Source organism: Microcaecilia unicolor, chromosome 4 (genome assembly GCF_901765095.1).
Source record: "Microcaecilia unicolor chromosome 4, aMicUni1.1, whole genome shotgun sequence".
Classification (NCBI taxonomy): domain Eukaryota; kingdom Metazoa; phylum Chordata; class Amphibia; order Gymnophiona; family Siphonopidae; genus Microcaecilia; species Microcaecilia unicolor.
The window spans coordinates 188,718,561-188,742,244 of record NC_044034.1 but is presented as its reverse complement, the minus strand read 5'-3'; the positions used below and the strand labels follow the sequence as shown (position 1 = coordinate 188,742,244).

General features: G+C 48.9%; 1 protein-coding gene across 1 annotated transcript in view; it reads left to right on the top strand.

The window, feature by feature from the left end:
- The window catches only part of PIK3C2A (phosphatidylinositol-4-phosphate 3-kinase catalytic subunit type 2 alpha), a 564,057-nt gene that overhangs the window by 438,719 nt on the left and 101,654 nt on the right, over positions 1-23,684 (top strand). Inside the window, 1 exon segment of the mRNA XM_030201063.1 lies at positions 22,482-22,618. Coding sequence (XP_030056923.1) covers positions 22,482-22,618 — 137 coding nt within the window.

The window sequence follows — 23,684 nt, the reverse complement described above, 5'->3', positions numbered from 1 at the left end:
TTGGAGCATCTACCTGGTCTGTAGGGGCCAGATCTCTTACTGGTTGGTGGGGGATCAAATACTTATTTCCCTCTGCAGAATGCAAATAAATTCATATACTTTCCACAATGTGATTTTCCGGATTTAATTTGTGATGTGCTATCTCTCACTGTTACCAATAACCTACCCTTCAATTATGGGCTGCTCATGTCTTTGTCAGTGGGCAAACTTACAAAATCAGCAAGGGATCAAATACTTATTTCCCCCACTGTATGGCTCCAGTACACTTTTTCTTCTTGGTACTGTCCCTTCCTAATTTGTTTCTCCATCTTAAACCACTGTACACTGCAGGAACACAATTTCCACCATCTGTATTCGTCATCTCACCATCTCTTTTTTCCTCATCTCACCATCTCTTTTTTCGTCTTCCTTTTTCTCAGCTCTCAACCTTAAACATTTCCTTCCTTCTATTCATCCATCTCCTTTCTATCTGAGTACATCTCACCTTTGTCGCCTTCGTCACTGTCGTCGTACCTCTCCTACTCTTCTTCGTACTCTCTTACTCCTCCTCCTGCTCTCCGCTGGTCCCAATCCTGGTCCTCCATACCTGTCCATGCAAACGATTCCGGGATGTCTCCAATCTCATCTGTATTCCCCTCCTCCCCCCCTCTTCCCTCCCCTTCTCGTGTGCCCTGTGGAATGCCCGCTCAGTCTGCAACAAACTTTCCTTCACCCATGATCTCTTCATCTCCCGTTCCCTTCAACTGCTCGCCCTAACTGAAACCTGGCTCACCCCTGACAACTCTGCCTCAGTCGCGGCCCTGTGCCATGGAGGTTATCTTTTCTCCCACACTCCCCGCCCAGTTGGCCGCGGAGGAGGCATCGGGTTTCTACTTTCGCCCTCCTGTAGTTTTCAACCCCTCCTCCTACCGCAATCTCACTGCTTCTCATCTTTTGAAGTTCACTCCATCCGTCTTTTCTACCCGCTGCCACTCAGAGTTGCAGTCATTTACCTCCTGATAAAGTCCCTCTCTTCCTTCCTTACCGACTTCGATGCCTGACTCTCCGTTTTTCTTGAACCCTCATCTCCGTCCCTCATTCTTGGAGACTTTAACATACACGCTGATGACCCATCCGACTCTTATGCTTCTCAGTTCCTCACTCTGACATCCTTCTTCATCTCCAGCTGAGCTCCATCACCCCTACTCACCAAACTGGCCATTGTCTTGACCTCGTCCTCTCCTCTACCTGCTCACCCTCCAAATTCTGCACCTCAGCTCTTCCTCTCTCCGATCATCACCTGATCACCTTCACACTTCATCTTCCTCCCCCTCAGTCCCGCCCAACACTAACCACTACTTTCAGGAATCTCCATGCTGTCGACCCTCCCACCTTATCCTCTAGTATCTCTTCTCCTCCCTTCCATCATGTCCTCCGAGTCTGTCGACAAGGCTGTCTCTGCTTACAACGCCACTCTCTCCTCTGCTCTGGACACCCTTGCACCATCCATCCCCCGTCCCACAAGGCGTACTAATCCCCAGCCCTGGCTGACACCTTGCATCTGATACCTTCGCTCCTGCGCCCGATCTGCTGAACGCCTCTGGAGGAAATCTCGCACTCATACCGACTTCATTCATTACAAATTCATGCTATCCTCCTTCCAGTCCTCCCTATTCCTTGCCAAACAGGACTATTACACCCAATTGACTAATTCTCTCGGCTCCAACCCTCGTCATCTCTTCGCTACCCTTAACTCCCTCCTCAAAGTGCCCTCTGCTCCCCCCCCCTCACTCTCTCCTCAATCACTGGCTGACTACTTCCGCGACAAGGTGCAGAAGATCAACCTCGAATTCACTACCAAGCCACCTCTTCCTCTTCATCCTTTAACCCACTCCCTCAACCAACCAACCCAGGCCTCCTTCTCCTCTTTTCCTGATATCACCGAGGAGGAAACCGCCCACCTTCTTTCCTCCTCGAAATGCACCATCTGTTCCTCTGATCCCATCCCCACCAACTTACTAAACACCATCTCTCCTACTGTCACCCCCTCCCCCATCTGTCATATCCTCAACCTCTCTCTCTCCACTACAACTGCCCCTGACACTTTCAAGCATACTGTACACTCTTCAAAAAAACATCACTAGACCCTACCTGTCCTTCCAACTACCGCCCCATCTCCCTCCTACCCTTCCTCTCCAAGATACTTGAACGCGCCGTTCACAGCCGCTGCCTTGATTTTCTCTCCTCTCATGCCATCCTTGATCCTCTGCAATCCGGTTTTCGTCCTCTACACTTGACAGAAACGGCACTCACTAAAGTCTGTAATGACCTGTTTCTTGCAAAATCCAAAGGTCACTACTCCATCCTCTTCCTCCTCGACCTATCCACCGCTTTTGACACTGTCAATCATAATCTACTCCTTGCCGCACTATCCTCATTTGGATTCCAGGGCTCTGTCCTCTCCTGGTTCTCCTCTTGCCTCTCCCACCATACCTTCAGAGTACATTCTCATGGATCTTCCTCTACCCCCATCCTGCTCTCTGTTGGTGTTCCTCAGGGATCTGTCCTTGGACCCCTTCTTTTCTCAATCTACACCTCTTCCCTGGGCTTGCTGATCTCATCTCATGATTTCCAATATCATCTTCCATATCATCAAGCTGATCAATCCATAGACTGGTGGGTTGTGTCCATCTACCAGCAGGTGGAGATAGAGAGCAAACTTTTGCCTCCCTATATGTGGTCATGTGCTGCCGGAAACTCCCCAGTATGTTCTCTATCTCAGCAGGTGGTGGTCACACACAGCAGCAGCTCTGGCTAGGCCTCCAAGCCTAATCCTTAGGTTTTGTTGAGGCCTGGGGTTGAGGGCTCTTTTGAGCAAGTGCAAACCTGGTGGTGCCAGGTCCCTCCTTTTCTCCCCCCTCCCGCTGGCTCCGTTTAAAAAAAAAAAAAAAAAAAAATTTTTAAACGTCTTTAAAGGCGTTTAATTCGACGTTTCTTTAAACGTTCATTGCAGCTACTCACTGGGACACCAGTTCGTTACAGCTCGGAGCGGCAAGCAGGTAATTTTACCTTTTTATAGCGGGCAGGGGGTTCCCAGATTCTTCTCCTCGTGGCAATGGCGTCGGAGGGCGAGGGCGCAAAGGGTCGCTCCCCGGATCGCTGGAGCGCTTCTAGAGGGGATGCGGGGGTTTTACAACCTGATTCGCCCTTGATGGGTGATAGTTTAGTGACCGATGAATGTCCCGGTCGTTCCTCCGGCGTGGCGGTTTTTTCCCGCCATAAACGCCCATCCCCCGCTCCTCGCCTCCGCCATCTTGGCCGGCCACGCGGCTCGGACGGCTTCTTCGGGGCCGCCCTTGAGGTTGGAGACATTAATGCCATGAACGCCCTTAATTTGGGCGACGGCACAAAAGCGGCTAAAGTTAAGCGCCGTTCTTCCCGCGCGGCTCCTTCACGGAGTTTCGCGCCGGACGCCATTTTGGATACGCAGCATGTCTCTCCCCCGCTATTGCGAGCGCCGGTTGAGAGTGCGTCTAGGGCTGTTGCCCAGGCTGCGGAAGTGCACAGTCTGGGGGGTTTCTCCCCCGAGTTTGTTTTGCTGCTGCATCAGGCTTTCCTCATGCAAAACACTGCCCCTGCTCCCTCTTCGGATAAAGAGGTTCAGGTTCCCAGAGGTAAACGCCCTCGGGTTGATTTCCAGGCCTTGGAGGACTTTTGTCTCCTCCGATGTAGATGAGGGCAGCGTGTCTGAGGTCTCCCAACGATCCTTTGCGGATTCCTTGGAGGAGATAGATCCCCGCTCGGATGGAGCGGATGACCCCTCTGCAGCGCGGCTTTTTAGCCCAGAGGATTTGCCCAACCTGTTGTTACAGGCCATGGACACTTTGAAGATTTCCTCTCCGGAGGACGTCTCTCCCTCAGCCCCTGTTGGCTCTGCCATTATGCTGGGGACGAAGCGCCCGCCTAGAACCTTCCACGTGCATGATGCCATGCACACCTTAATTGCGGCTCAATGGGATGTCCCGGAAACGAGCCTTAAAGTGGCTAGGGCTATGTCCCGCCTCTATCCTTTGGCTGTGAGTGAACGTGAGGCCTATCTGTGGCCTACCGTGGATTCTTTAATCACTGCGGTGACTAAGAAAACGGCGTTGCCGGTGGAAGGTGGCACGGCCCTAAAGGACGCCCAAGACAGAAGAGTGGAGGCGACCTTAAGGTCGTCCTTTGAGGCAGCTGCTTTAAGTTTGCAGGCCTCAGTTTGCGGCTCCTATGTGGCCAGGGCGTGCCAGACTATGGTGCAGCGGGCTTCCCCCTCGGATCATTCCTTGAGGGCTGATTGGCCGGCCCTGGAATCGGGCTTAGCCTATTTGGCAGACTTGCTGTATGATGTCTGGAGAGCCTCAGCTGAAGGCATGGCTCAGACAGTCTCTGCGCGGCGGTGGCTTTGGCTGAAACATTGGTCTGCTGACCACGCCTCTAAATCCCGCCTGGCTAGATTGCCTTTTAAAGGCAAGCTGCTCTTTGGGGTCGAGCTGGACAAAATCGTGACCGATCTCGGCACGTCTAAGGGCAAGAAATTACCAGAGGTCAGGGCTCGGGTTAGTACTCGTCCCGATACCTCCAGAGGACGGTTGCAGGAAGCCCATCGGTACCGCCCGGGCAAGTCGGGTTCCTCTGCCCCCTCTTCCTTCAAGAGGAATTTCTCCCCCAAGCAGCATTCCTTTCGCAGAGACCGCCGTCCCGGAGGTGCTCCCTCCGGTCCTCCCCCAGGGTCTCGTACCCAATGACGGGGCCTTGGTCCACGCCCCAGTGCAGATTGGCGGACGGCTGTCCTCGTTTCTGGGCGAGTGGACCACTATAACTTCAGACGCGTGGGTGCTGGAAGTCATCAGAGACGGCTACAAGCTAGAGTTCTGCCAACCCTTAAGAGACGGGTTTGTACTCTCTCCCTGCAAGTGTCCGGTCAAGCTGTGGTAGTGCAGCAGACCTTGGACAACCTGATCCGCCTGGGTGCGGTCGTTCCGGTGCCAAAAAATCAGCTTGGCAAGGGACGTTACTCCATTTACTTTGTGGTTCCAAAGAAAGGAGGTTCTGTCCGGCCTATCCTCGGCCTCAAAGGGGTCAATCGGGCCTGGAAAGTGAGGCACTTTCGCATGGAGACTCTCCGCTCTGTTATAGCGGCAGTGAAGGCAGGAGAGTTCTTGGCTTCCTTGGACATCAAGGAAGCATACCTGCATATTCCCATCTGGCCTCCTCTCCAACGCTTTCTGCGTTTTACAGTCCTGAGACGACACTTCCAGTTCAGAGCCCTCCCTTTCGGGTTGGCTACTGCTCCGCGGACCTTTTCCAAAGTAATGGGGGTCATAGCGGCCTTCCTGCTAAAGGAAGGAGTACAAGTCCATCCTTATCTGGACGACTGGTTGATCCGAGCCCCCTCTTCTGCAGAGTGCGGCAAAGCTATGGACCGGGTAGTTGCTCTTTTGAGCTCCCTGGGATGGATCATCAACTGGAAGAAGAGCCAGCTGCGCCCGACTCAGTCCCTGGTGTATCTGGGAGTTCGATTCGACACCCAAGTGGGCAGAGTGTTCCTGCCAGACAATCGGATTGTCAAGCTTCAGGCTCAGGTGGACTAGTTCCTAGTAGCCTCTCCTATTCGGGCTTGGGACTACGTGCAGCTGTTGGGCTCTATGACGGCCACGATGGAAGTAGTGCCCTGGGCCAGGGCTCATATGAGACCACTACAGCTATCTCTGCTGCTGCGCTGGACTCCGATGTCGGAGGATTATGCTGTGCGCCTTCCCGTGGACCCAGCAGTGCGCAAGGCGCTGAGCTGGTGGACGCAGACAGTCAAGTTGTCTGCAGGATTGCCTCTGGTGACCCCGGAGTGGATTGTCGTCACGACAGACGCCTCTTTGATGGGCTGGGGAGCCCACTGCTTGGGAAGGACAGCGCAGGGGCTCTAGTCTCCTGCAGAGGCAAGTGGTCTATCAACCTCCTGGAACTCAGAGCCATTCGGTTGGTGTTATTGGAGTTCATCCCGGTACTGGTGTTGAAGCCTGTACGGGTCCTGTCGGACAATGCCACGGCTGTGGCCTATATCTACCGCCAGGGAGGTACCAAGAGCGCCCCTCTAGCCAGGAGGCTATGAGTCTTTGCCAGTGGGCGGAAGCGAACCTGGAGCAGCTTTCAGCGGCCCACATTGCCGGAGTCATGAATGTCAAGGCGGACTTTCCCAGTCGCCATACCTTGGAGCCCGGAGAGTGGCAACTATCTGCTCAGGCGTTCTTGGACATCACGAAGCGCTGGGGCCAGCCGAGCCTAGATCTGATGGCGTCATCGGCCAATGGCCAAGTGCCGCGCTTTTTCAGCAGAGGACGGGACCCTCGATCCCTGGGAGTAGATGCTCTTCTCCAACAGTGGCCGACACAAGAGCTCCTCTATGTGTTCCCGCCCTGGCCCATGTTGGGCAGGGTGCTAGACCGGGTGGCAAAGCATCCCGGCAGAGTAATCCTGGTGGGTCCGGATTGGCCCAGACGTCCCTGGTATGCGGACTTGTTCAGGCTCTCAGTCGACGATCCTCTGCGGCTGTCAGTGGAGCAGGGCCTGTTACATCAGGGTCCCGTGGTGATGGAGTATCCCTCTCCCTTTGGTCTTGCGGCCTGGCTATTGAGCGGCAGCGTCTGAGGAAGAAGGGCTTCTCAGACAAGGTCATCGCCACTATGCTGAGAGCGAGGAAGCGCTCTACTTCTACTGCTTACGCCAGGGTTTGGCGTATCTTTGCAGCATGGTGTGAAGCAGGCTCACTTTCTCCCTTCACTGCTCCAATTTCTTCAGTGTTGGCGTTCCTGCAAGAAGGTCTGGAGAAAGGCCTGTCGCTCAGTTCCCTTAAAGTCCAGGTAGCGGCTCTGGCTTGCTTCAGGGGCCGCCTGAAGGGTGCTTCCCTGGCTTCGCAGCCAGATGTGGTGCGCTTTCTCAAGGGAGTTAATCACCTGCGCCCTCCTCTGCACTCAGTGGTGCCTGCGTGGAATCTCAACCTGGTGCTAAGAGCATTGCAGAAGCCGCCTTTGGAACCCTGGTCGAGGGCATCTCTGAAAGACCTGACGTTGAAAGCAGTCTTTTTGGTGGCTATCACTTCAGCCAGAAGAGTTTCCGAGCTCCAGGCGCTCTCATGTCGAGAGCCTTTTCTGCAGTTCACTGAGGCAGGAGTGACTATTCGCACAGTGCCTGCCTTCCTGCCCAAGATTGGTTCTCGCTTCCATGTGAATCAGCAGCTCTGTCTCCCTTCCTTTCGTAGGGAGGACTACCCAGAGGAGTACTCCGCTCTTGAATATCTGGATGTGAGACGAGTCATCATCAGATACTTGGAAGTGACCAATGATTTCCGGAAATCGGATCATCTGTTTGTCCTGTTTGCGGGTCCTCGTAAGGGTCTGCAGGCTGCTAAGCCTACAGTGGCAAGATGGGTCAAGGAAGCCATTGCAGCGGCTTATGTGGCCGCGGGGAAGGTGCCGCCTATCCAGCTGAAGGCTCACTCCACGAGAGCTCAGACGGCCTCGATGGCAGAGGCCGGATCCGTCTCCTTGGTAGAGATATGCAAGGCGGCAACGTGGGCTTCGGCTCATACATTCTCCAAGCATTACCGTTTGACTGTGGCTGCACGGGCGGAGGCCCGGTTTGGAGCTTCAGTGTTGAGGTCAGGGATTTCTATGTCCCGCCCTGGGTGAGTACTGCTTCGGTACATCCCACCAGTCTATGGATTGATCAGCTTGATGATATGGAAGGTAAAATTATGTATAATCATACCTGATAATTTTCTTTCCATTAATCATAGCTGATCAATCCATAGCCCCTCCCAGATATCTGTACTGTTTATATTCTGGTTGAATTTTAGGTTCAAGTTTAGCCTTCAGTTACTTCAGGAGGACTTCGTGTTCAAGTTCTTCTTTCACTTGGATTCTTCAAGAGTTGAGACGAGTTTGTGTTACAGTGAGCTGCTGCATTCCTCTCCCCTCCGTTTTACGGGGCTGGATTGAGACATAAATTCTGCCGGCACTCCCTCCCGCTTCGTGCGGCTGTAGGGCAGCTTTGTACCCCTCCCGCTTCGGCGGTGTTAGGGTCAGTCAGCTCCTCCCGCAGGTTGCGGTTGCAGGATAAGCCAGATCCCCCCGCATCGGCGGGTGTGGTGTCCCTCCCCCGCTCCGCGGGGATGAGCTGGACGGATTCCCCTCCCCCACTTGTGTGGGGATGAGCTGGGTTAATTCCCCTCCCCCGTTTCGGCGGTGGTGAGCTGGGCAGAGTGTCCCTTCGTGGGTGTAATTCTCTAAGTGCTGAGTCCTGCGGATGGAGCTTTGATATCGACATACTGAGGAGTTTCCGGCAGCACATGACCACATATAGGGAGGCAAAAGTTTGCTCTCTATCTCCACCTGCTGGTAGATGGACACAACCCACCAGTCTATGGATTGATCAGCTATGATTAATGGAAAGAAAATTATCAGGTATGATTATACATAATTTTACCTTTATGCTGACGACACCCAGCTTTATCTCTCCTCACCTGACATCACTGCGGAAATCCAGACCACAGTATCGGCCTGCTTATCCGACATTGCTGCCTGGATGTCCAACCGCCACCTAAAACTGAACATGGCCAAGACCGAACTCATTGTTTTTCCACCGAAACCCATTTCTCCTCTCCCTCCACTCTCTATTTCAGTCGATAACACCCTCATCCTTCTCGTCTCATCTGCCCGCAACCTCGGAGTCATCTTCGACTCCTCCCTCTCCTTCTCTGTGCATATCCAGCAGACAGCCAAGACCTGTTGCTTCTTTCTCTATTAAATTAATAATATACCTTAGGCTACTTATTTCTACATTAAATGTGTACAAGTAATAAAACAATTTTTTGATTTATTCTTTAAATGTGTATCAATGTGCTCAGTCCATTCCCATTACAACCATTATGCCCCCAAAGGAAACATGTGGCAGTGTCTGTATTGGAACCATCATGGCACATATGGAGGCTCATTTTCAAAGCACTTAGCCTCCCAAAGTTCCATAGAAGCCTATGGAACTTAGCCTCCCAAAGTGCTTTGAAAATATGCCTCAGAGTGTTCCACCTCCTTTCAAATGTATGTGCATTCAATTCAAGATTTTTAAATATCTAGACTTCCACTCTAGATTTAACGTGATAATATGCTATGAATGTAAAAACAAACGTTATGTTGCGCACACCTAATTGTAACATATTGGCTCATACACGCTAATCATACAGTGCTAAGACAGTGCCCTGACCCACATGTATAACAACTATACCATAACAAAAATGGAAAAAAGAAATAATCACTTCCCTTTGGGGCACAAACGTGCTCGTGCGTGTGAATTAAAAATGGAAATGAAGTCCAATCTTCCTCTTCATAATACTGCACCAAACAAACTCCCTTTAACTCTGGCCAAGTTTCGAATGACTTCATCAGAAAGGGAACTGCAACAGTAAAATATCTATTATCGATCCTACCTTTCCACCACGTACTAGTAAATACCTCATTCCTTGTCATCAAGCAGATGAAGCAATTACGTATGGGTTGTGTCCATCAACCAGCAGGGGGAGATAGAGAGCACTCAATTTTTCACAGTGCCTCATGGCCAGCTAGCTCCACTGCCTCTTCAGTATTCTCTATCTCCCCAAGCAGGGTGGCTGCAGCTTCTTCGAGCTCCATCAAAAATCTGCCTGGGGGTGGCTCCTGGCTTGCCAGTTGTTAGCCGGGGTGTTAGAGGCTATAGCAGCTTCACTTTGAAGGCACATAGGTCAGCCCTTTCCCTGCCTTACCCATGCCCCCGTGGATGTGGACATATTAGCTTGCTTTTCCCTGTCCTTTCCCACTCAGTGGATGCAAGCACATTGGTTCGCCTTTCCCTGCCTTTCCCACTTATCTGAGCCTCCGGAGTGTTTTTATTTACCTCTTTTGCCTCTGCTTTCCTCACAGCGTTAAAAAAATAAATAATTAATTAAAGTTGCGTTGCGCTTTAGCGCAGCGATCTTGGAAAAGAGGTTTTTTTCTTGAGATTCTTCTGCAGGACCGGAGCTGTGATACTCGGTCTAGTGAGGTAAGAGTGTTTTCTGACTCCTCCGGGGTGGGCCCCCGATAGGGACATTTTTGGCACGAACCGCCATTTTTGAATTTTACCGCCGTTTTCAGCGATGACTGCAGAGACTGTAAAGCGCTGTTCCAAATGTGGCAAGCGCAAATCAGCAGCGGGGCTCTGTAATTCGTGCTGTACAGACGGTAGAGCCGGCCCGAGCATGGCGATCGGCGATCTTTTGTGCTCTGAGCTGGCAGCGGACGCCATTTTGGATTTTCCACATGGCGCGGCCTCCGTTGCGACGGAGAGCCCTGAATCCGGGGGGGGGGGGGGGGTCCTCTGAGTGAGGCTAATAATAGAGCTGATAGCCCTGGGCAGGATCCTGGCGGTCAGGGAGCAGTTTTCTCCCTTGATTTTGTTTTAATGCTGCATAGGGCGTACATGCTTAAAAGAGCTCTTCCACAGGGTTCTTCGGACCCTCTGCCTGCCCCCCCCCCCCCCCCCCCCCCCCCAGTGGATCCTGGCATTTTGGAGTTGGCTTTGCCTGTTTCTTATCTTCCTGATAAATGCAGAAGGGCTAATTCCCCTTCTGAGTGTGGCGCACCCCCCTTTTCCCCCCCGTGGTCGGGCTATGAGGATTCTGAGGTGTCTGGCAGAACTTCTTGGGCTGAGGAGCCAGAGTCGGGTGCAGAATTGCCACAGGAACTTGATGATCCGTCTGCGGTGAGGATTTTCCACCGCGAGGAACTGCTAGCGCTTATTTCAGATGCCTTACAAGCCCTCTCGATTGAAGATCCTGGGAGTGGCACAACCTCCTCTGTTAATCCAAGGATGGCTAGTACCAGAAAACCTGCTCGAGCCTTTCCTTTGCATGACTTCATCCAAGAGCTTATTTCGGCTCAATGGGCTGACCCCGAGAGACCTTTGAAGGTTGCCAGGGCTATGGGGCAATTATACCCTCTGTGTGAGGAACATTTGGCTCGCTTTGCAATGCCTAAAGTGGATGCCCTGGTCACGGCTGTGACAAAGAGAACTACCCTCCCTGTTGAAGGAGGTGTTGCCCTGAAGGATATTCAAGACCGCAGGCTTGATTCAGCTCTGAAGCGGTCCTTTGATTTGGCAGGTCTCACTGTTCAGGCATCTGCATGCAGTTGTTATGCTGCTAGAGCCTGCCTGGCTTGATTACAGCAGGCAGTGGAACAGCCCGGTGATGGAGCGGAGACCTTATCTGAAGTGGCTCAGCGGATGGAGTCGGCCTTGTCCTTTTTGGCTGACGCCCTTTATGATATGGTCAGAGCTTCGGCTAAACAAATGGCTGTAGCAGTGGCGGCTCGCCACACTCTTTCGCTACGACATTGGGGGCGGCGGACATGGCCTCTAAGCAAAGGTTGGTGAAGTTGCCCTTTCAGGGCCTTCTCCTGTTTGGTGAGGAGCTGGAAAAGGCCTGGGGGATTCCAAACCTCAGCGCTTGCCCGAAGATAGGCCGAAGCCACCCTCTAAGGGTCAGGCGGTCCGCTCCTCTTACAGACCTCGCTTCCGTGAAGCTAGAAGGTACCGCCCGGGGCGTGCTGCTGGGTTCTCTTTGCGTGCCTGCTTTCAGCAGAGAAACTCCTTTCGCTCGGACAAACGTTTTGCAGCTGCTGGTTCAAGGCCTGGAGTTCAGGGCAACCCTCTCAATGATGGTGCGCCAGCCCCCTCCTCGTTTCCTGTCATCGGAGGAAGACTTTCTCTCTTTTTCGAGGAGTGGGCCAAAATCTCTGCAGATCAGTGGGTCTTGGACCTGATCAGAGACGGATACCAAATAGAATTCGATGCCCCGGTGAGAGACGTGTTTGTGGAGTCCCGATGCGGTTCTGCCACCAAACGGGCGGCGGTAGAGGAGGCTTTGCACAGCTTGTGCTGGATAGGGGCTGTGACCCCGGTGCCTCCCGCCAAACAAGGTCTAGGCCGCTACTCCATTTACTTTGTGGTGCCACGAAAAGGCGGGTCTTTTCGCCCGATCCTGGACTTAAAAGAGCTAAACAAGTCCTTAAGAGTGCGGCATTTTCACATGGAAACCCTGCGCTCCGTCATTGCGACGGTACAGCCAGGAGAGTTTCTCACGTCTCTGGACCTGAAAGAAGCTTACTTGCACATACCAATTTGGCCCCCGCACCAGAGGTTTCTGCGGTTTGCGGTGTTGGGAAAACATTTCCAGTTTCGGGCCTTGCCTTTTGGACTCGCCACAGCTCCCCGAACCATCTCCAAGGTAATGGTGGTAGTAGCTGCCTTTCTACTACTACTACTACTATTTAGCATTTCTATAGCGCTACAAGGCATACGCAGCGCCTTTCTCAGGCGAGAGGGTATCCGGGTTCACCCGTACCTCGACGACTGGCTCATCAGAGCAGACTCAGAAAAAGAGAGTCATCTAGCTACAGCCAGAGTGGTTTCAGTCCTTCAATCTACTACTACTACTATTTAGCATTTCTATAGCGCTACAAGGCGTACACAGCGCTGCACAAACATAGAAGAAAGACAGTCCCTGCTCAAAGAGCTTACAATCTAATAGACAAAAAAATAAATAAATAAAGTAAGCATATCAAATCAATTAATGTGAACGAGAAGGAAGAGAGGAGGGTAGGTGGAGGCGAGTGGTTACGAGTCAAAAGCAATGTTAAAGAGGTGGGCTTTCAGTCTAGATTTAAAGGTGGCCAAGGATGGGGCAAGACATAGGGGCTCAGAAAGTTTATTCCAGGCGTAGGGTGCAGCGAGACAGAAGGCGCGAAGTCTGGAGTTAGCAGTAGTGGAGAAGGGAACAGATACGAAGGATTTATCCATGGAGCGGAGTGCTGGGCTGGGTCGTCAATATGGCCAAAAGTTACCTGACCCCCTCGCAATCTCTAGAATATTTGGGGGCCAGGTTCAACACAGCCTCGGGCTATGTGTGTCTTCCCGAGCAAAGGCGGTGCAAGCTTCAGAATCAAGTCCGTCTGCTCCTGAGGATGCCCCGCCCGCGAGCTTGGGACATTGTCCAGCTGTTGGGATCGATGACGGCCACCTTGGAAGTGGTGCCATGGGCGAGAGCGCACCTGAGACCACTACAGTATTCTCTACTTCAACGATGGTCTCCAGTATCTCAGGATTATCAGTGCAGACTTTCTTGGCTCCCTGCGGCCCGCCTCAGTATGGAGTGGTGGCTCTCGGACAGCATGTTGCGGCGGGGAATGCCGCTGGCGCTCCCCGATTGGTGCCTAGTGGTGACAGATGCCAGCCTGAAGGGCTGGGGCGCACATTGCCAGGGGAAGCATGCCCAGGGTCTGTGGACACCCGACGAGTCGGAGTGGTCTATCAACCGCCTGGAGTTGAAAGTGGTGTTTCTGGCTCTTCTGGCCTTTCAAGTGACCCTGGAAGGATTGGCTGTCCGAGTGATGTCGGACAACACGACAGCAGTGGCCTACATAAATTGACAAGGCGGCACTCAGTGCAGAGCTCTAGTCGCGCAGGCCAAACAAATTTGCCACTGGGCCGAGCTGCATCTACAGTCCCTGTCAGCAGCTCACATTGCAGGTCAGAGCAATGTGCAAGCCGACTATCTAAGCAGGCATCAGATCGATCCAGCAGAGTGGGAACTAGCAGACGATGTATTCCTGCAGATATGTGCCAAATGGGGCAAGCCAGTGATGGGTCTTATGGCGACCAGTTCCAATGCCAAAGTCCGGTGCTTCTTCAGCAGATGGAGGGATCCTCGCTCTGCCGGGTTGGATGCCTTGGCTCAACCCTGGCCCCTGGGCTTGCTGTATGTCTTCCCTCCGTGGCCCTTGATAGGGCGAGTGCTCCTGCGGATTCGGCTGCATCCAGGAGAAGTCGTGCTCATCACCCCAGATTGGCCCAGGAGGCCTTGGTATGCGGACCTCCGACAGATGCTGTTGGAGGCTCCCTTTCCGTTACCTCTGGTTCCGCACCTGTTGTCACAGGGTCCGGTGGCCATGGAGGACGCCTGCCGCTTTGGTCTTATGGCATGGCGATTGAGAGGGCGCAATTGAGAGATAAAGGCTACTCAAATAAGGTAATTTCCACTCTCCTGCAGGCCCGTAACCGCTCCACTTCCGTGGCTTGTGCCAGGATTTGGCGCCAGTTTGAAATGTGGTGTGTTTCAAGAGCGCTTTCTCCGTTGCGGGCTCCTGTCTCGCCGATTCTGGACTTTTTGCAGGATGGTGTACACAAAGGCTTGGCCTATAATTCCCTGCGGGTGCAAGTGGCAGCTTTGGCCTCCCTGCATGGCAAGGTTGAAGGCATGTCCTTAGCTGCTCATCCAGATGTGGCATGGTTTCTTAGAGGGGTGCTTCGGCTCCGTCCTCCCGTGCGGGCACCTTGTCCAGCTTGGAACCTGGGGTTAGTATTGAAGGCCCTTCAGGGGGCTTCCTTTGAACCGCTTCGGTGTGCTTCAGAGAAAGATTTGACACTGAAGGCCGTCTTTTTAGTGGCCATTACCTCGGCGAGACGGGTGTCAGAGCTCCAGACGCTGTCCTGTAGAGACCTTTTTCTGCAATTCTCAGAGTCAGGGGTCACGGTTCGGACCGTGCCTTCCTCCATGCCTAAGGTGGTTTCAGCGTTTCACCTAAACCAGCCTGTTTTTCTTCCCTCCTTTGTTGAGGAGGAGTTTCCAGATTCATTTGGGCAGTTGCACCTTTTGGATGTGTGCAGGACTCTGTTGCAGTATCTGCGAATTACAAATTCTTTCAGGACCTCTGATCATCTTTTTGTGCTGTTTGCAGGTCCTCGCAGAGGGTCTTCAGCGTCTAAAGCCACTATTGCCCGTTGGCTCAAAGAAGCTATCTTTTCAGCATATCTGCTGTCTGGCCGGGCTCCACCTGAAGCCTTTAAGGCACATTCCACAAGAGCGATTTCCTCTTCCTGGGCGGAAACTGGAGCACTATCTCTTCATGAGATTTGCAGTGCTGCAACATGAGCTTCTAAGCTCTCTTTCGCCCGACATTACAGGCTGATGTGGCTGCCAGGAGGGATGCGCGTTTTGGAGCACAGGTGCTAGCGCGTGGTGTGGCTTGTTCCCACCCTATTTAGGGATTGCTTTGTTACATCCCATACGTAATGGCTTCATCTGCTTGATGACAAGGAAGGGAAAATTAGGCTTTTACCATGATAATTTTCTTTCCTTTAGTCATAGCAGATGAAGCCATGAGCCCTCCCTGTATGATTGTCTGTATTGTAGTGATTCTGATTTTAGGTGCTGTTCTTGTTTCCTGAAGTTATATTCCTTCCTTGGGGAGTCGGAAAACAGTCTTCAGGATTCTTGTTACAGTTATAGGAGGATGAGTTTGTTACAAGAAATGACTTACTTGGGGAATATTGCTCTAAAGCACTCGCTACTGTTTATAATTTAAGAGCAGGCGCTGTATTTATAAGTTTTAGGATATTAATTTATCCACCAATCACCAGAGGTGATAATTGCAATAAATTAAATAAATTAAGTATATATCTCTGTTGAAATGCAGTATTCTGTACTGCAAGATTTGAAAGCATGTACTCAGAGCATGGCACTAAGTTTAAAAGTGTCCATGCGATATCAGTATAACCTTAACAGATACCATATACTCAGAACACAAAGAGACTATATTTTTAGCTTCAAAAAGGTTTATTAAGTTACAATATGATTAATGCAATCATATAAGGCTAGCACAAACGAGAGATAGTTCTTTTAAGAGATCTTTACAGATAATTTATACTTAAGGTAGCTAGTTTAAAAGTTAAGGTTACAGTTTAACTTACAAGAGAGTCTTTGTTACAAGCATGCTGTGATGAGCCATGTGGTCAGGAGCAGGGAGCAGGGTTTCTGCAGTGAATGGATCTGAGTTGCTTGCAGCTGAAGAGAGAATCTGCTTCTTGGGGAAACAGCTTTTGCTTTTATATCTTGCAAGCTGCAGGAGGATATGATCACAGAGTCCCAGCACCTGCTTCCTGGTTTGCACTGGATAACTTGCAAGGCATTATGGTTATTGTAGTCTGTTCACATGATCACATTATAAGTCTTTCCTTTCTGCAGATGTCCTGGCGTCCATATGTCTGATAGATGATAGGAGGGGGCAGGTATACCTCTGATGACAGGCAAATGTTTTGTTTATGGTTTTCCTCTGAGTTCTTTGTTGTCAATGGGTTCTCCAGACTTTCTGTCTCTTGGGTCTTTGGTTTTTGGAGATGTCCTGATGAGCCTTCAGGTATCCACCTAGTCATGCTTTGTTTCAGATGGGAGGAGAAGAAAGCTACCTTTTGTCTCTGTTAAGTGTTTGTAATTGCCTAGCCATGCTATCAGAAGTTCCCAGAAAAAGGGATGGGGAAAGAGAGTTTTGGAATGAAAGCCAGTTCCTGTTGCATCTTCAAATATATGTATTTTTAAAGCTGTATTTTTGTATTGCTATATATTTGTATCTGATTCAGCACAATCTGCTCAAAAATTCTTACACCATGTTCATTCCCTCCAGTTCATGTTTTGGGAGGATGAGTTTATTCCCTCCAGGAGGATGCAAGTATTTCCTTCGTTTATACAAAGTGGAGGACGAGTTTATTCCATCCAGGAGGATGAGTTCATTCCCTCCTTTTTTGGAGTTTATGCCCTTGTTAAGGGGCCATCGTTCGCTGTGAGGAAAGTTCATGTTATTCCCATTGTGGTTTGCCATACTGCTTTGGAAGCTTCAAATACTGAAGAGGCAGTGGAGCTAGCTGGCCATGAGGCACTGAGAAAAAATTGAGTGCTATCTATCTCCCCCTGCTGGTTGATGGACACAACCCATACGTAATGGCTTCATCTGCTATGACTAAAGGAAAGAAAATTATCATGGTAAGAACCTAATTTTCCCTTCTGCTCAACAAACATACCAAATTTATTTACTTACAAAAACCATTGCAACTTTTAAATTTCATTATCGTCCACAAACCCCGAGCAGGTTAGCGTCTGGAAATCTCCCTCTTACAATCCAGGGCGGGTGACGTAATACTGCACCACGCCACTTAAATACCCAAACGGGCCCCCCTATTGGCTCCTACATGGAGATGAACCAACTGCGGTAAAACCCCAATCATTATGAAAGAACCATCACACACAAAGATACCATTGAAAGCCTCGCTCCCATCACTGCCATTCCACCTCTCTATTTAATCCACGGGGATGAACAGTGTCCCACCTGAGGATTTCACTGAGATTTCCCCCTCTGCGGAGAACTACTTGAAGGAGAACAGTTTACTTCAACTCAGAAATTTGATGATTAAACTCCCTCCAATGCTCCGACAGCGGGGCTTCCTTTCTCTCTGTGTGGATATTGCTGATGTGCTCCCGAATACGAGTTTTGATCTTTCTGGTCGTATGCCCAATGTAGAACAATCTACATGGGCACCAAATGCAATACACGACCCCACTCGTATTGCAATCTGTTCTACAATGCATATAAAAATCCCGACAATTATTAGGAGGATGAATCACATTGCCCTCATGTACATGCTGGCAATACTTGCACATCCCACATTTGAAATGCCCCGGTTGAGTATGATATTCTAATTTGGAACCCGAAAGAATCTCACCCAGGTTCCGCTCCCTCTTATACGCAAAACAGGGCAAATCATCAAAGGGGGCATGTACCTGCAGGACATGCCAATGTTTGCATATCAATTGCCTGATGGACCCAGACATGCTCGAGTAAGGTAAAACACAAACCAAAGATTTCGTACCCTCATGATCCTTAGGTTGCAATAGCCAATGCCGTTCTGCATTGGAGGCCCTTTTGTATGCCTGACGGACCACCCTACCGGGATACCCCCTCTGCCCGAAACGCTGGTACATGCACCCAGCCTGTCGTTTAAAATCCTCTTTATCAGAACAAATGCGTTTTAATCGCAAAAACTGGCCAGACGGGATATTATCCCGTAGGTGCTTAGGATGGAAACTTGAATAGTGGAGTACCATGTTCTTATCAGTTTCCTTTCTGTAGATTGAAGTACTCAATTTCCCTCCCTGAAGGATGATAGTGACATCAAGAGAATTAATCATATGAGAATGCCACATGGCTGTAAAGCTCATGTGAACTCTGACACTGTTAACGAAGGACACAAATTGCTGAAGTTCCTCCTCAGTCCAATCCCATATGAGGAGAATGTCATTGATATAACGCTTCCAAACCAAGATCTTCGCCATCCAAGGGGCAAAGTAAACATGCTTATTTTCAAAAGTAGTCATGTAGAGACAAGCTACTGAAGATACTACAGTAGCACCCATGGCTACTCCCTTGGTCTGGTGATAGTATTAATCTTTAAAAACAAAATAGTTATGTTTGATGACAAATTCACTCAGCTGATTGAATAATTGAATTTTCCCTCTAGGGATGTGCATCGGGGAAAGATATTCTGCTATAATGTCCAATGCATCATCTTGGGGGATGTTCGTATATAGTGCTGCGACGCCCAAAGTCACTAACAAAACCGGTTTGTTAGTGGGAATTTCCAAATGACTCAAAATCTCCAGCAAATGGGTCATATCCTTAACATAAGACTGTGTTTTCTCAACCCAGGGTTTGATGTAAAAGTCCACATATTCAGAAAGTGGCTCCAACAAAGAACCACGACCAGACACAATCGGGCGTCCTGGCGGGTTAGTAAAGGATTTGTGAATCTTTGGCAAAAAATAGATATAGGGAACATGCGGGTGCTCTCTGTACAAAAACCTAAATTCTTTGTGTGTGATGGTACCCTCCGCATCTGCCTCAGCAAGCACTTTGAAAACATCTGCTTTAATTTGCAGAGTAGGGTCTGCAGGCAAAAGCTGATAATGATTAGAGTTGGACAACTGCTTATATGCCTCACTGGCATATTGAGCAGTGTCCTGGACTAAAACCGCACCCCCCTTGTCAGCGCGTTTAATGACAAGGGAGGTATCGGCCAATAACTCCGCCAATGCCTTCCTCTGCTCCCTATTCAAATTAGATCCACTCTTTTTCCAAACACTAAAAGCCTCCTGATGTTGAAGCTCTCTCATGATCAATCGTTTGAAAGCCACAGTGGAGGCATCAGGGACCCCCCCCCCCCCCCCCCCCCCCCCCCCCCCCCAGGGACCCAAGTAGACCGTATCCTGCCCTGGAGGGGAAAATCAGTCCCTGTAACCAAGGGTTGCTGATACTGAAAAAACAGTTTCAACCTCAAAAGGCGAAAAAATCTTTGTAGGCACCTCCGAGCCTCAAAAGCTTCATACATAGAATACGGAACAAAGGATAATCCCAACCTAAGGACATCAACTTGAGCACACGTAAGCTGTTACGAGGAAATATTATATACACCTAATGCCGCCCCTTTACTTGACTTTTGGGGCGGGTAACCCTCGAATCGTCCTGCTGCCCCCCCCCCCCCCCCCCCCCCCCCCCCCCCCCCCCGCTGTGGTACCATCGAAGGGAGTCGTAAAAAAGACTCCGATAGTACTGATTAGGTCTGGCCCCAACCTTCCGGCGGACCAGGGGGAAATGAAGGCACCTGAGCAGCCACGCACCCTTCCCCTGAGGAATCGCTAGAGGAGGAGAGTTTAAATTCCACTCTCCTTCCCCTTCTACCTTTCGACTTAGTAAATCGCTTATTCTCGTTCATCCACGGATAAACAAATCCCTTTGTATAGTCAAGCTCATCACGCTTGAACTTGCTGATCTTATGGGTGCGTTGTTCTATCCTATACTGATCCTTAGCTTTCCTATGATCACTATACGCTTTATCAAATTGCTCTCTATTCTCTGACAATTTCAATGCATCTAATTTAATGTCTAACTCATTCTGTTGATCATTAATAGTAAATTGTAAAGCATCTTCAGTGATCAACATGAGATCTAAGGAACACTGAGAAATCACCCTATTCCAGTTGGAAACATACTCCTGGTTGCCCAAGAAGCGTGGTTCCTTATAGATTCTCAAGCCCCTGGGAATTCGTTGAAGATGACAATACTCAACTAGTGCTGCTGAATGTAATTCTGATCTAATTAAAGCCTTATTAAGCTTCCGAATTTCCTCCCAATCCACCAAACTGTCGGGACCAGACCCACCAAACAGTCTCGCTGAGGCCAAAAGGGATTCTACCCTTTCTTGGGAGAGTCCAGATTTTGACTCCCATCCAGGTGTGGCCATTTTCTTCCACAATTATTATACACAAATCAATAAATGAAATGGAAGACTAATGGTTATAAACTACCCAAGTCAAACCTTACTAAATTAATAATATACCTTAGGCTACTTATTTCTATATTAAATGTGTACAAGTAATAAAACAATTTTTTGATTTATTCTTTAAATGTGTATAAATGTGCTCAGTCCATTCCCATTACAACCATTATGCCCCCAAAGGAAACATGTGGCAGTGTCTGTATGGAACCATCATGGCACATAGAGTGTTCCACCTCCTTTCAAATGTATGCGCATAAAATTCAAGATTTTTAAATATCTAGACTTCCACTCTAGATTTAACGTGATAATATGCTATGAATGTAAAAACAAACGTTATGTTGCATACACCTAATTCTAACATATTGGCTCATACACTCTAATCATACAGTGCTAAGACAGTGCCCTGACCCACATGTTTGACAACTATACCATAACACAAATGGAAAAAAGAAATAATCACTTCCCTTTGGGGTGCTCGTGCGTGTGAATTCAAAATGGAAATGAAGTCCAATCTTCCTCTTCATAATACTGCACCAAACTAACTCCCTTTAACCCTGGCCGAGTTTCGAATGACTTCATCAGAAAGGGAACTGCTCAAAGCCCACCAATGTCGCTTTCGGCACCTAACCATTATTCATCTATTCAGGAAATCTAGACTGCCCCAATTTGATTGATTGCACTTTTTTGTCCTTGAGATTGTAAGCTCTTTCGAGCAGGGACTGTCCTCTGTGTTAAATTGTACAGCACTGCATAACCCTGGTAGCGCTTTATAAATGTTAAGTAGTAGTAGTAGTCAACGTCATTCTCGCCCAGCTGATGAAAGCTTCTTTGAGCCACTGAATTCCTGCCATCTGAAGTACTTGACCTGGAAGATCATTTTCTTGGTGGCTGTTACTTCAGCTCGTAGAGTCAGTGAGCTTCAGGCCTTAGTAGTAGATGCACCTTATACTAAGTTTCATCACAACAGAATAATCCTCTGCACGCACCATAAGTTCCTGACTAAAGTGTCGGAGTTCCGTCTGAACCAGTCAATTGTCTTGCCAACATTTTTCCCCGACCTCATGCACATCTTGGACTGCAAGAGAGCATTGGCCTTTTACACGGAGCGGACGAAGCCCTTCAGACAGTCCGCCCAGTTGTTTGTTTCTTTTGATCCCAACAGGAGGGGAGTCACCATCGGTAAACGCACCATTTCCAAATGGCTAACAGATTGCATTTCCTTTGCTTATGCCCATGCTGACTTTACTAGGTCATATCACGGCTCATAATGTTAGAACCATGGCTGCGTCAGTGACTCACCTGAAGTCAACCTCCATTGAAGAGATTTGCAAGACTTCGACATGGTCTTTAATCCAACCATTCTCATCTCATTACTGCCTTGAGCAGGATACCCGACGTGATAGTCGGATTGGGCAGTCAGTGTTGCAGAATCTCTTTGGGATCTAGAATCCAACTCCACCCTCCTAGGCCCGTTTTATTCTGTTCCAGGTTACACCTTCATCTAGTTGTGTTTTATTTGAGGTTAATCTGTATTTAGTCCTCGCTGTTGCGAGGCCCAATTGACCATTGTTTTTTTGTGTTGGGTGAGCCTGGATACTAGGGCTTCCCCACTTGTGAGAATTGGAAGCCTGCTTGTCCTCGGAGACAGCGAAGGTACTTACCTGTAGCAGGCTTTAAATTCTCGCAATCCCACCCACCTCCCATTGGGGTTGTTTCTTCCTACTTTGTTACATTTTTATGCTATTGGATTAAACTGACGAGACACTGCAGGCAGGAAGGCGCTCCGCGCATGCGCAGCGGGACACGTCATGTGCCCGGAAGGCTCTGGAAGATTTTTTTCTTGCTGCCGACCCACTTGTGAGAATGTAAAGCCTGCTGTCAGAGAATACCTGCTACAGGTAAGTATCTTTGCTTTATATAAAAATGTTTCTGCATAGTGTAGACTTTGTGCCTTAAAAACATGTAATGAGCATATTTCAAACCTAAATTTTGTAAGTAAGATTGTGTTTGTAGTGGCGCTTTAGAGTTTAAGGACTCATGCACTGAATGGCTGGAATCTTTACCTTTGTTGTGCCTGCTGAGTTTGTTGCTGTGAGTTGATGTGCATTGCAGTTATTATTTTGTCTCTCTGCTACTTTGAACACTGAAAGAAATAATCTGTCTGTTTATTGGGATGCCGTTTCCAACTTGACTTGCACTGTTGCATATGAATATATCATTTTTATTCTCTTTCACTAAAGGGATGGTGGAGTTAGTTCCTTCATCAGATACACTCAGGAAAATCCAAGTGGAATATGGAGTAACGGGATCCTTTAAAGATAAACCACTGGCAGAGTGGCTGAGGAAATACAATCCTTCTGAGGAAGATTATGAAAAGGTCATTTCAAAAAACATGCCTGTTCTTTTTTCTTTTCTTAATTTTGTAAAACTTTATTGCAGAACTAAAGAAAAATTACAAGACTAGAAATCCAAACATCTGCAAGAGTAAAATAGAATCTGCATACAACTCCCACCGTCAAATGATCTAGGGCTCCCCCGGTGTAACTGAAGTAAGGGAGCAAAATTCTATTCCATAGTATCCCTCAGATCATTCCAAAGACTTGTGGGTTATGTCCCTATACCAGCAGGTGGAGATAGAACTTAAGAGGTTTACTATATGTGGTCATGTGCAGCCACCTTAACTTCAGTATTGTTAATACCAAAGCAGTGAAAGAAGGAAGAGGAAATCTTACAGTAAGTCCTCTCCTGCCTCCTTAAAGCCCAGGAAAGAAAATTATCAGGTAAGGACTAATTTTACCTTCTGTCAAAGGGATCCACAACAGGTACCACAAAGGGACCCCTACATAAGTCAGCCAGGTGTGCCAGATCGCCAATTGTGATAACAATCCCAAATACGATGAAATTTAGCTAGGGGTCTATTCTTTACGGTTATCAACTGCAACATCAGGCAAAGTAATTCAACTTGCGCCAGACCATATCCAAAGTGAGAGCCACTGTTTTTTCCGGGCAGCTGCGAATGCCATACGGGCAGTAGTAAACAGGTGTGCAGCCTATCTCTGTTGATAAGGTTTAATCCCCACAGGTCATACCTGTTCTTTCTTACCCATATTCCCAATCAGTCGTGATGTTGAAGAATAGATTAAGAATAAAGTATTCCTAATCTTTGCAGGATCAGGAGAGATTCAAATTCTGTTTTGTTTATTATTCCTTTTTTTTTATTGAATGTTTCTTTCCTATTTATTTTGTAGTTCTTTCCTCTTCTTGTTAATGTTAAATCTGTACACCACCTTGACTTGTTTTTAAAATTAGGTGGTATAGAAAGTTTCAAACATAAACATGTGCATTTTACTACTACTACTATTTAGCATTTCTATAGCGCTACAAGGCGTACGCAGCACTGCACAAACATAGAAGAAAGACAGTCCCTGCTCAAAGAGCTTACA